The sequence below is a fragment of the Arachis hypogaea genome, chromosome 12, assembly GCF_003086295.3.
Source record: "Arachis hypogaea cultivar Tifrunner chromosome 12, arahy.Tifrunner.gnm2.J5K5, whole genome shotgun sequence".
NCBI lineage: Eukaryota > Viridiplantae > Streptophyta > Magnoliopsida > Fabales > Fabaceae > Arachis > Arachis hypogaea.
Genome location: NC_092047.1, coordinates 118,901,280 through 118,913,927, shown reverse-complemented (window position 1 = coordinate 118,913,927; position 12,648 = coordinate 118,901,280). Strand labels below are relative to the sequence as shown.

The following is a 12,648-nucleotide window of genomic DNA, read 5'->3' as shown; positions in this document are numbered from 1 at the left end:
ATATGATAAAATACACTAAGAACTAGGAATATCTCTTTATTACATTTCATCACAATATTCTTTGTTATTATCTTATTATTTATGTAGTTCAAAATGAAAATACTGCTCGTCCATTGAAGAAGTTGCAAAATAATTCAAAAATGAAAAATAAGTTGGATAAGGTGAAATTATTAAAGTGAGAACGAAATACAACTGGGTTGACCCTAAAAATTAAAGGTTGAAAGTGATGAGCTTTTTCAATGTATGTCAAATCACCAAGCTAAGATTGTTTAATTTTTATTGCTGCTTAAAACATTATAATCTGTATATAACTAAATATTAATAAAAATTTTGTGCTCTATATATGCACACATTAAAATGAAACTAAAAATATATTAAATGAACATATAACCATTAATTTAAACTATATTATATAATATAATGTTTAATGAGAACAGTCACTTTTTTCTCAAGGAATTTGACCGTTTAATAGGTCAAGATCTAATTCATCGCAGATCAAAATTTCATTTAAGGATTTATTGTTAACTAATAAATTACTACATATACAAAATAGAATTCAAACTCCCAATCATAGTAACTAAAATCTCCATTTAACTCTTAAAATCTTCCGATATTATAATTTTAAATGAACCAATTAATTTTACAAAATTTATACTAAGTCTAACGATTTTACAATTTAAATCTTGTTAAGATTTTATAATTTATGTACTTAATTTACTTTTTCAATTTTATGTAACATTTTGATTTTCTCTACCTTATTCTCAACACTTATTTAAATAGATTAGTAACCTAACTACTAGACCAAATTGGTTTCAATAACTTTGAGTACATAACATTCATATATCTCTACCTTCCTTTTCTCTTCCCTTAGTTGTATAAATAGTGGCAATGGGTGCATCTCATTCATTCATTCATAAACTCTTATATACATCAATTCCACCCTCATTATATTATACACTATTTTTTTTTATTCTATTTAATGGGTCTCCCAAAGTGCCTTAACTTTTTAATACTTGCTTGGTCACTTTATGTGATATGTAACAAGAAGAATGGAGTAGAAGGGCTTCATAAAATATACCCTCAGCTTCAATCCATTTCAGCACCATCTGTGGGAACACTTCACCAAACTGGATACCATTTTCAACCTCCTAGAAATTGGATTAATGGTAACCTTCTTATTAATTTCTCTCTTCCTTTTTTTTTTATTAGTTTTCTCCATAGCTAGCCCTACCATGCATGCATTTTTTTTAAATCTTATTTGTTATATATTATAATGCTTGGATGGGTGTTGAACATTAATTAGTATTCTTGCCTTGCATCTTCATATATAAACCATGCACAGATAAAAATAATAATAATTTCATTTGATTTATTTTAGTTATACAATTATCTATGGAGGAAATTAAAATTTGGTTAATCCCTTTATTCTATGTATTATATTGTTATCTAAGTCTTAATAAGTGAAGTTATTTTTGTGCACATGACATACCTTGACTTGAGAGTTAAAATATTAATAAGATAATGAATTTGAGCTAAATTGTCATCCTAATTTAGATGATTACTGTGATTAAACAAAATAATTTGAAATTACTTATTTTTTTTTAATTAAGCAAGTGAGAATGACTTCATTCCTAATATAAAAAGAAAAAAGTAAACGAAAAGGTGACATAAATTAAACCATAGATTATATGCTTATTAGCTTGATTATTTTTAAAATATAAATAAAGGTACCCAAAGTTCAAAAAAAAAAAAAACTATGAATCTAAGGTTTTGGTCATTGGAGCAAAGAGTATATATCTAACCCGAATTTTTTATGGCAAAAATGTAAAAAAATTTATGATGAAAATGAGTTCTTTTTGTCTTCCATTCTTGATGTGGTAATGATAACCCTTTGACATCATTTTGGTAATTCATAGAAGTATGGTGGAGAAAGAAATCATCTTTATTTTTATATACAAATTCATATATATCAACTTTATTATACCTTTTGCATGGCCTTCTCTAATTGATGCCAAAATAATGCGTGCGGAAGTCTTCTATTGGCCAAAAAGTATAATTTGATTAACCATACTTAATTATTTTATTTATAGGTTGAAATAATGTAACTTTGTTTAATATTGCATTTGATGGTAAAACTTATTTAATTTTATGTAAGTCCATAGTTTATTAACCGATGAAAGAATTATGTCAATATATTAGTGTATATATACATTTTCTTCTAAATACTAAATAAATATGTAGATATAATTAATATTTTAAAATAATGTTAAAATATAATCAATATTTAATCTATTATTAAATATATAGCTAGGAAAATTTTTAAGTGGATAAATCATTTCCTTTGAGCTTGAAGTGTGGTTGGTGATTTTGTTGGAGAATCCAACAAGGTGACAACACTTGTATATGATATTGGAATTTTTACACCTAATAAGATACTTTAATTATATATTCCAAAAAGGGAAATTTTAGGGTAGCTAGGGAATACCTTTTCAAGTACAAAGATGTGATTTGCAAAAGGAATTAAAAAAATAAAGGTGACTCCGATTTATTTATTTATTTGAAATGATAGATACATTTTTTCTTTTTTAAAAAATAATTTTATATATTTGTGTCATGTGTTTGAAAAAAAATATATTATTAAGAATTAATATCCCTTCATAAAATTTGAAATACTAAACAATTTTTTTTAATTAAAATAGTAGTCTTTTGATGTCATCCACAATAATAAAATAATCAACTACTATTTAGTAATTATGAACCCTAAATTGCATGCTTGGAAATGAGAGTGACCTAGCCCACCCTATTCTTATCAAGTTGCTTGAACCTTCACTTCCACATTCCCAATAATATTGGACCACTCACACACTCAAAGATGGAGATGAAATCCTAATTGATATTAAACACATATGGAAAATTGCATATATGCTTTACATATATATGAATTGGTCTAAATGTGTGATAAATTGATAATATATATTATTGGTCAATTTTATTTGATAATTTTAGTACCTTAGCATTACCACATAGAATAAAGAGCTTGTTTGCTATCCCACCTTTGTTGAAACATCATGGATCGGAAGAAGTAGCTAACATGCTTGTTTGAGAGAGTGCAATGCACATGAACTATGTTTTTTAAGAGTGCAATGATGCATTTTTCATTTTGGGTTCTCTATGCTTTTAAAGTAATTGTGCAAAAATGGCTACTAGTTCTTTATCCTTTAATTTGCATTCACTCAAAAGGATTTTTTTAAATAAAAAAAAAGTATACATACATACATACATTGAACAATTATATTATATTGTAAATAAATTTTATATTATACTCTACATACTACTATTACACATATATATGCTTTATAAATTATAATCATCATTTTGCTAACTAATAATTTTCTTTGGTTTCTAATGCATTATTCATTGTGTTTTATTATATCTACGCATGCAATGATCAATAATCAATCACAACAAACCAGATCCTAATGGTGAGTAGTCCTTCCTTTCATGTTTGTTTTTCCTATTTTTTCATTTTTTCTTATCATTTTTAATTTCATTAACCATACATCTAATTAATTTTTTTTTTTCACAACATAGCACCTATGTACTACAAAGGACTCTACCATCTATTTTATCAATACAATCCAAAAGGTTCTGTTTGGGGTAACATTGTGTGGGGCCATTCAGTATCAAGGGATCTTATTAATTGGAAAGTACTTGAACCCGCCCTCTACCCGGACAAACCATTTGACCGATATGGAGTTTGGTCCGGATCGGCCACAGTTGTCCCGGGTCGAGGGCCCATAATCCTCTATACCGGTGTTATTGACGAGAGGAGCAATGAAGTACAATGTTACGCCGTACCCGCCAATGCATCCGACCCATTTCTTACAAAATGGGTCAAACCGGACGATTACAACCCGATCGCGATCATAGAACAGGGCGTGAACGGGAGCGCGTTTCGCGACCCGACCACGGCCTGGTGGATAGACGGACATTGGAAGATGCTAGTTGGTGCAAAGAAAAAACATAGAGGGGAAGCATATTTATATAACAGTAAGGATTTTGTGAATTGGGTTCGGGCCAAACACCCGATCCATTCGGCGCCAAATACGGGTATGTGGGAATGCCCGGATCTTTACCCGGTTTCATTGAGATCCAAAAAAGGGTTAGACACATCCATAGTTGGGAATAGTGTTAAACATGTTCTCAAAAATAGCCTTGATGTAACAAGGTATGATTATTACACGGTTGGAACATATTTATGGAAGAAGGATAAGTATATTCCGGATAACACCTCAGAGGATGGTTGGGGAGGCCTTAGATATGATTATGGCAATTTTTATGCTTCCAAATCATTTTTTGATCCTAGCAAAAATAGAAGGATCATATGGGGTTGGGCAAATGAATCAGATTCTACAGAAGATGATGTTAAAAAAGGATGGGCAGGAATTCAGGTAGTTTATTATTTACATGCAATCAAATTTAAATTATTGTTATTATATGATTTAATTTTGAATAAGTTATAAAAAAATAAAATTTTAACTAGTCAGCATCAATCAACTTTTTATTATAAAATTATTTTTTAACTCTAATTTTTGAAGAATTTTTTACATATATGAAATTATTTTATTTTATCATTTTTCTAACAAAAGAACATTTTTTAACACACATTTTATTTATCTAAATTCATGCAAGAATAACTAAGCACTTCTGTTTTTATAAAGTTTTACTTATTTTCCATCTATCTATATTAAATTTTCCAGGGGATTCCAAGAAGTGTGTGGCTTGATCCTAGTGGAAGACAGTTAGTACAATGGCCTGTGGAAGAGTTAAACAATCTTAGGAAAAAAGAAGTTCAGACAAGCAATCAAATACTTCAAAAGGGAGATTATTTTGAAGTGAAAGGGATTACTGCTGCTCAGGTCAATTTCTTTGTTAATTAAAACCTTAACATTATTATAATAATAATTACACATATAATATTTTGTAATCTATGCTTATATATATATTATTGTAGGCTGATGTGGAAGTAACATTCTCATTCTCAAGTTTGAACAAAGCAGAGCCATTTGATCCTAGTTGGGTGAATGCACAAGATCTTTGTGCCCAAAAGGGTTCAAAGATTCAAGGTGGGGTTGGACCATTTGGCCTTCTAACATTGGCTTCAAAAAGATTGGAAGAGTTCACTCCTGTGTTCTTTAGGATTTTCAAAGCTCCAAATAAGCATGTGATTCTCATGTGCTCTGATGCATCAAGGTCTGTCTTTCTCTAAGCAAATTAGAGGACATAACTTCCACTTTTGCATTGTTTTTAAAACATTAAGCAAAAATCATGTGTTAATAACTATAGATTCTTAACTCATTTTATTAGTAAATCTACTCAAAATGTTTAACTTATATTATTATTGAAAATTATGAGGAAACACTCAAATTAGTTCTTAACAAATTTAAAATCAGACACATTGATTTCTAACAAATTTTTTATTACTCTGAAGTCCTAAAAAAATTATTTTTGCATGCCTTCTAATATGTGCATTTCTTAACAGTTCCTCTTTGGCTAATGAACTGTACAAGCCATCATTTGCTGGATTTGTAGATGTGAATTTAGCCAATAAGAAACTTTCTCTTAGGAGTTTGGTATGTGAAACTACAATCCCTCATTTTGTATCTATCCCATTCATTAAATTTTTTTTTCTTCCATAGTAATTACTAACACTTGATTTTTCATTTTTTTTTTAATGACAGATTGATCATTCCGTTGTGGAAAGTTTTGGAGCCGGAGGAAGAACAAACATATTGTCTAGGGTTTATCCAACCCTAGCAGTGGATAATCATGCTCACTTGTTTGTGTTCAACAATGGTACTGAGAAGATCACAGTGAAGAGCTTGAAAGCATGGAGCATGAGATCTGCTAATATAAACTGAACTTGGCTATAAATCAATATAAATAAATTCAATTGAATAAATTAATATTGAGATAGTAAATAATATTATTCCTTGTCTTATTCTATAAGTGAAGGTGTAAACTTTTTAGCCTTGTATTCATGCATGGTGGTGCTACCTGCATTTGATGCTTAATTGATATACTAAGTTTTTAACTGAAATTTGTAATTTAGGACTAGTTCAATAATTAATATATATTCTACATGAGCAATTATATTCTATGAGACATATATGTTTGGATTAATCATTGTTGTGATTTTTTTTTTCATGATCACAAATTGTCATTAACAAGAGAATGTTAATAAGCAAGACTTAAGATTTAAAAATGGTAGAAATCATAATGCCATCATAAGTAAAAGTATGTATAGTTGAATGCTACAAAACAAGTCCAAAACCGTTTGAAACCCATTAGTACCAAAAAGGGGATGAAATCAATTGTAAAATGAAAACTTGTAGGAGTTGCACAACACTGAAGAAGACAAACAAGAACAGACATAGTTTACTTGATCTTCTTCTTTGGCCTCAACTGCAAAGAAAAAAAGAAGACAATGTTTCAAGATTTGGTGGTTTAACAACAAAACACAAACTATATCAAGATTAGAATTTATATCTTACAAATGGATGGTTCGGATATCAAAATTACCTGATTACTATGGCCACACTTCTTTTTGCGGCAGTTTACGGCCCTTGGATGAAGACGAGCATAGCATCTAAAAAAAAACGAAAATTTTGAAACTCGGTGAATAAAGGAAATGGCGAAACACAAAACTTACAATCTGTAATTCAACCTTATTAGTACACTAAACCAATTACTAAGACTCCATTTGTAAACTACAGAACATTTAGGAAAAAAAGGTTCCTCTTCAAGACAAAGTAAATAGTGTTCAAACAAATAAAAGCAAGATATGGAGCCATATGCTAAAGCAGATATTGAGAAATAACATTGAACTTGAAGATTGTCTACTAAGAACTCATTATTCATATACACAGAAAATTAATTTGATAAACACAACTTTAGTTGAAATTAATGTCTACTAAGGTATACATACAACCTATGATCAACAATAAGAAAGTGAAATTCCAAATAGAAAACATTAGGAACCCTCAAATGCCAAAAACAAAAAAAGAAGACAAACAATTGCAGGTTAGGTTAGAAAAGCATTACTTGCGGCAAATCATCTTGTCTTGATTGTACTTGCGAGCCAAAGCCATCAAAGAAGGCTCAATGATACCACCACGGAGCCTCAGCACAAGATGCAGAGTAGACTCTGAAACAAACCACAACAATAAAAAGTTTAACAAGGTCACAAAAAAATGAGTAATACCCTAAATTCAGTTCTTAAACTTTTATTTCGTTAGATAAATCAGTCTTCACATTAGATTGTCCGTTTATATGAGAGTTTTAAAAATTCATCGGGACTGTTATGTCTTTATAAAATAACGAAGGCAATTCATTTGTCTAACTTTTTAGACAAAATTTGACATTAGGATTGATTTGTTGAACAAAACAAAAGGTTAGGAACTGATTTGGTGATTAAAATTTGTTGAGAATTAAAAATGTTCAACTAAAATTTCCTTGGGGGAATGATTTAAGGTATTACTCCAACAAAAAATTATCATTCTACCGTCTATAAGAGTAAGCTAACATAAGCTAGGATAGCATAACATAGTATAATACTATAATCTAATCATGTAACTTGGGATTCAATTAATAATACATGGAATTTTTATATAGTTAGTAGCTATCATAAGTATTCATAATTGGAAGAGAAATGAAGAGGGAAAAAAATAGATTAAAAAAAATTGAAGTTACCCTTTTGAATGTTGTAATCAGCTAAGGTCCTTCCATCTTCAAGCTGCTTCCCAGCAAATATCAGACGCTGTTGATCAGGTGGGATTCCTGCCCAAATTCAGATCCCAAAATTCAATTTTTTTTTCTTTTTGTATCCAAAAAAGAAAGTGAAATTGAGCCGAAACCCTAAATTCAATTCAAAGTCCAAAGCTTTTCCCAATTGGTAGCTAAAAATAATGATATTAAAAATAAATAAGCAATAAAAATAATTTAACTAATACCTTCCTTGTCTTGGATTTTGGTTTTGACATTGTCGATGGTGTCACTGCTCTCTACCTCGAGAGTGATGGTTTTCCCAGTTAAGGTTTTCACGAATATCTGCATCTTCTTCTTCTTCTTCTTCGGCGCTGTGAAAATTTGAGTTCTCTATATATGATTTTGAATTCTAGGGTTTCTCTTTCTTTTTGTTCATTTGGGCGAGGTTTATATTGGGCTTAGTGGGCTTGGATTTGGTATAGAGAATAAGATCTAAAGATAGCTCGACTTATTGGGCTTATGTCGTTCAACGAAATATGATATGGCCCTCAATAATAAAAAAAACGAAAAACGAAAACAATGACAGCTGTGGGATTTGAACCCACGCCCTTTCGGACCAGAGCCTAAATCTGGCGCCTTAGACCACTCGGCCAAACTGTCTTATATGATGATTTATTGGGCTTATGTTATTCAAGGAAATAAGATTTGGGCCTCTAATTGTAGACAGGCCCAATAATAAAAAATGAAAAACGAAAACATTGACAGCTGTGGGATTTGAACCCACGCCCTTTCGGACCAGAGCCTAAATCTGGCGCCTTAGACCACTCGGCCAAACTGTCTCATATACTGGCGAATGCAAATTTTTGTAAATTTATTCTCAACTTTTATTTGAAAAATAAAATTTAATTTTGATGCCCTAATAATATAAAACCTAACAATTTGCAAAGTTGTATAATTACATCCTTTCTATTAGACGATCATTTACGCAATAAATGTAAAATGTATTTATTTTTGCTGATATGACGTTACGTAATTAGATGCACGTATTTTATATTGACGGAGTATTAAAATTAAATTCAAAAAAATATCAAAATTAAACAATAACTTAACACGACGGTTTCATTTACTTTCTCTGTTTCTCAATGAAAATTGCCATGTAAAATACTTTAGATCAATATAAAAGCTAATTTGACAAAATACATGTGTGGAAACCTTACGTTAAAGTGAAACTAGGAAAGAGAATAGAACTTGACAAAGATTTTAACCCTACAAATTCAATGAAATGGAGGTATGATTAACTTTCCTTGCAAAGTATAATAGTATCACATATATAAGTTGAGAGAATGTAGCAAAATTACAAGTTCTGAAAATCAAAGTTTAGAGTTAGTCAAATGGGTCTATTCTCAGATCATGTTCACTTGCCATCATCATCCCGGTGCAAAGGCATGTTGGACACATAACCTACAACACATTATTGATTATTAGTTACAAAATACCAACAATAATTACATTTAAAAAAGCTAATTAATTAGGTGATCTCAGCTATCAACTTCACGTGAAGTCGACTGCACCTGAGTTTCCACCAATTAATTAGTTCACATTATAGTGTTTTTGGACACATAATCTATTTCACATAAGAGTTCAAAGTATTCTATGAACAAATGAAGCATATTGGAATATATGACACATGTACCTTTCCGGAACCGGAGCAGTTTCCACACCTTTTGGTTGTCGGAACTTGCAGAGGTTTTGTCGATGTACTAGACACCGAAATAGGATCAATGTTCAAGCATACACCACTCGCCGAACACCAAGCACAAGCTAAGTATCCTGTCCAAGTAATTCCCATAAAAGTTTAACAAGCAAGATTATTAAAGTTTTTAGTCAACTTCTAAACCTTAATAAGTTTAAGAGTTGAGTTTTTTCAATTCAACATCTCTAAAAACTGCATGATTTGAGAGTCTCAAGGAGAATGAACATGTCCAAAGAAAAGGAAACATACCGGTTCCATGGCAATACTTGCACCTTTTTTTCTCTTGCTGCTCAACATTACTAGCCTCAATTAACATCAGCACTGAAATCACGCCTACTGCCCCGCCTGAAAACGATGCCACAATCGGATCGACCTGACTGGATTCACAAGAAAGTGTGATCAAATATTTGATGGAGAAACCAGATACTCATAAAAAAAAGTTAAACAATGTACCTTAGTTGCAAAGGCAAATGCATGCTTCTTATGAAATCTTCATATGAGGTTCCACCAATGCCTAATTTTAGCTCAAGCTGCCATTAATTTAAATGCTTTCAATATTTGAATGCATGTATATAACAGATGAGATCAACATATCTAATCTAAGCATAACTTTGAAACCAAGCTAGCCCCCAAAATTCCAAATTGTCACAACAGAAGAATGTTCTACAAGCTTTTAGAACATGTTATTGAACAAGAAAATAGACAGGGAGAATAAGAAGGATACAAGGATGATTAACATTGAAATTATGTAACAGTAAAGTTTGATTATCTGCTATCATAAAATACATGAATAGAAACAATACCGTTGGCGCAATAAGCCCGCCAAATACAATTATTCCAGACATGAATGTTATGCTAGTTGTATAGAGCTTCTTCAGAGTCTTGGGAGTCTACTTCAAAAGGAAAAACAGTTAGAAGATTAGAAAATAATGTCAAATGCTTTAGCTTTGTTTCATTCTCATAAGGATTCGCTTCGAATGTTAAAAAAAAAAAGTATATGGATAGATTTGATTTGAAGTGATTCGAAACAAAATGGTTTGATTTGATTTGTAGAACAAAGGATTCTTTGTTACTTTGAATTGGTGTTCCTCTGCAATATGTTTCTCTTCATACACCACTAATCCATTGAAGGATGATTCATTCAATAACTATATCCTAATCAAAACAAAGTTTTCCATATTGCTATGACCTTAAGCTCATTATTAGTTAGTTTAGTCTCATTAGTTACAATTAGGTCCATTAGTTATAGTGATTAAGGGGTATAAATAACAGCACTATATTTCAGCATAATTCATAATAGAGTTGAAGAGACTTAACTAAACCAACACTTACCACATGAGGAAGGAATGGAATTGATGATGGAATTTCCGGCATCTCATTTGTTTCTTCCTCTCCCTCCTCATTCACAACTTTTCTCAAACTTTTTAGGCGCTGCTGCACACGCAATCTTCTCACCTGCCATATGAATTCAAAACTATGTTCTTATTATCATTCTCTTCTTTGGAAGCAAAGATATATAGGTGACTACTGATATGAAATATGAAGATGGTTAGAGTAGTAGCTTAATGCAAAGATGATAACCAAGAACCGTTAGATGTTTGTCCATATCTCAGCTATCATCTTCGTACGAAAATGCAGTTGCACTACAATGTGGAAATTGCAGGAAACAAAAACATATATATAACAAACATGCTACATGAACACCAAAAATCAGCAACTAAATCAGTTATCCGTATAGAGTACATACTGAAATACAAAATATACATTGAAAATGAGTTAAACAACAATTTGCATTTATACAAAAATATACCGTGGCTGATTTTAGTAGTTGATTTTGTTGAGTTTACACTGCATTTTTTTATATATAAATGCATATATAATGGCAGCAATTACCACCTTGATTCCAATATGGAAACACAAACTATTACTAATACTATTTCATTAAAGTAAAAGTTAATACCTCTTCCATGAGAAGAAAGATTTTATTGCGCCTACTCTTTATGTTGTCTTGAATTTCCTGAAGCTGCATCTGAACAAAATCCTGAACCGTTTCTGGCCCCTCAATGATGCAAAAGTTGCTGCTTTCACTTCACCCCACAAAAGAAAAAAAAATGTAAATTTTATTCAAACAAATAGCAAAAATTCAAACTTTGAATGGATTTAGAGACACCCAAAAGCCAAAAGAACAAAAAGATTAGAGTTATTAATATTATTAACCTTGGTGTGTTGTCACCATCTTTTGAAGAATAGCAGAGAGTAATCCTTGGCTTCAAGAATGAAACTCCAGACAGAGTAAATTGTTGGTTGGTGTTTTCTCTGAAGATTGAAGCTTTAGAGTGTGATGGAATTTGTGGAATCTTGCATGAAAGAAATTGAGACTGAAGAGAGAAGATGGTCATTGTTTTTTGATGAATGAGTTCATGGAATGGAAAGTGATGGAAAGTTCAATCCATAACATGTTAAGTTGCTAAGCCATGTTTGATATACGTCACCATGACAACACGTGCATCGAATGTGCCAGCTCTTGTAGGTAGATAGATTTATTTATTTATTTATTTATTTATTTATTTTTACAGGACATGCAAATTCACCGTTAACTAGAATGTCCAATTTTTTGTTATATATGATGTTGAGTATTACTTCAAATCAAAATTTTTAGTTATTACTTATTAAATCGGATAAATCAATTCTCACATCAAATTTTTATAGAAATTAATTTTTTTTTATTTTTAAGAGCTTTTAAGAAATTGTTAAATTTTTTAGATAAATGAATAATTTAATATAGAAATCGATTTATCTAATAATATATAAAATTGATAAATAATTTAATAATTAAAATTTATTAAAAATTAAAATATCTAATAAAAAATATTTTAGAAACTGATTTAGAATAAAAAAAAATGTTTTTAACACTTTTGTCACTTTGCTTAGGTAGATACTTGCATATTTGTCCAAAGATTCTTCTCCTTATGACATGTTTTGGTCTTGACAAAGCATATGCATGTCAAAAATGTCTGTGAGAGAATAAAAATCAATTTAAATTTGTTAAAAGCTGTTTTATTTTATATTCATTAATTATTTTTAAAATAAATACATTATATTAAATATAATAAATATATAAAATTAAG

The 12,648-nt window shown here is 30.3% G+C and overlaps 3 protein-coding genes and 2 non-coding genes across 5 annotated transcripts; 1 reads left to right on the top strand and 4 right to left on the bottom strand.

Annotated features, from left to right (window-relative positions):
- Positions 1-920: 920 nt before the first annotated feature.
- Positions 921-6,100, top strand: LOC112728823 (beta-fructofuranosidase, insoluble isoenzyme 1-like). Its single transcript, XM_025779132.3, has 7 exons — positions 921-1,166; positions 3,474-3,482; positions 3,592-4,451; positions 4,761-4,919; positions 5,015-5,253; positions 5,543-5,633; positions 5,742-6,100. The coding sequence occupies exons 1-7, from the start codon at positions 980-982 to the stop codon at positions 5,919-5,921; spliced, it is 1,725 nt and encodes a 574-aa protein (XP_025634917.1). The 5' UTR covers positions 921-979; the 3' UTR covers positions 5,922-6,100.
- A 73-nt stretch (positions 6,101-6,173) lies between these two features.
- Positions 6,174-8,277, bottom strand: LOC112728824 (ubiquitin-ribosomal protein eL40 fusion protein-like). The gene is made up of 5 exons (XM_025779133.3): positions 8,013-8,277; positions 7,753-7,839; positions 7,105-7,207; positions 6,583-6,649; positions 6,174-6,465 (listed from the first exon to the last, which is right to left on the bottom strand). Exons 1-5 carry the CDS (start codon positions 8,113-8,115, stop codon positions 6,439-6,441), a joined length of 387 nt encoding a protein of 128 aa, XP_025634918.1. The 5' UTR covers positions 8,116-8,277; the 3' UTR covers positions 6,174-6,438.
- Positions 8,278-8,347: 70 nt separating this feature from the next.
- Positions 8,348-8,427, bottom strand: TRNAL-UAG (transfer RNA leucine (anticodon UAG)). The gene has a single exon. It is a non-coding gene; the product is annotated as a tRNA-Leu (tRNA).
- Positions 8,428-8,526: 99 nt separating this feature from the next.
- Positions 8,527-8,606, bottom strand: TRNAL-UAG (transfer RNA leucine (anticodon UAG)). Its single transcript has one exon. It is a non-coding gene; the product is annotated as a tRNA-Leu (tRNA).
- A 434-nt stretch (positions 8,607-9,040) lies between these two features.
- Positions 9,041-12,641, bottom strand: LOC112728822 (protein ORANGE-LIKE, chloroplastic-like). The gene is made up of 8 exons (XM_025779131.2): positions 11,738-12,641; positions 11,481-11,607; positions 10,853-10,975; positions 10,324-10,410; positions 9,974-10,050; positions 9,770-9,897; positions 9,461-9,597; positions 9,041-9,228 (listed from the first exon to the last, which is right to left on the bottom strand). The coding sequence occupies exons 1-8, from the start codon at positions 11,917-11,919 to the stop codon at positions 9,151-9,153; spliced, it is 939 nt and encodes a 312-aa protein (XP_025634916.1). The 5' UTR covers positions 11,920-12,641; the 3' UTR covers positions 9,041-9,150.
- Positions 12,642-12,648: the final 7 nt, after the last annotated feature.

Excerpts from the sequence above, each read along its gene's own strand:
- LOC112728824 (XM_025779133.3), bottom strand. The coding sequence starts at position 8,115 with ATGCAGATATTCGTGAAAACCTTAACTGGGAAAACCATCACTCTCGAG. Across the intron at positions 7,840-8,012 it reads CAAAATCCAAGACAAGGAAG|GAATCCCACCTGATCAACAG; the intron begins GTATTAGTTAAA and ends GAATTTGGGCAG. Across the intron at positions 7,208-7,752 it reads TGATTACAACATTCAAAAGG|AGTCTACTCTGCATCTTGTG; the intron begins GTAACTTCAATT and ends GGTTTGTTTCAG.
- LOC112728822 (XM_025779131.2), bottom strand. The coding sequence starts at position 11,919 with ATGACCATCTTCTCTCTTCAGTCTCAATTTCTTTCATGCAAGATTCCA. Across the intron at positions 11,608-11,737 it reads GATGGTGACAACACACCAAG|TGAAAGCAGCAACTTTTGCA; the intron begins GTTAATAATATT and ends TGTGGGGTGAAG. Across the intron at positions 9,229-9,460 it reads ACTGCTCCGGTTCCGGAAAG|GTTATGTGTCCAACATGCCT; the intron begins GTACATGTGTCA and ends AATGTGTTGTAG.
- LOC112728823 (XM_025779132.3), top strand. The coding sequence starts at position 980 with ATGGGTCTCCCAAAGTGCCTTAACTTTTTAATACTTGCTTGGTCACTT. Across the intron at positions 4,452-4,760 it reads AAGGATGGGCAGGAATTCAG|GGGATTCCAAGAAGTGTGTG; the intron begins GTAGTTTATTAT and ends TAAATTTTCCAG. Across the intron at positions 5,634-5,741 it reads AACTTTCTCTTAGGAGTTTG|ATTGATCATTCCGTTGTGGA; the intron begins GTATGTGAAACT and ends TTTTAATGACAG.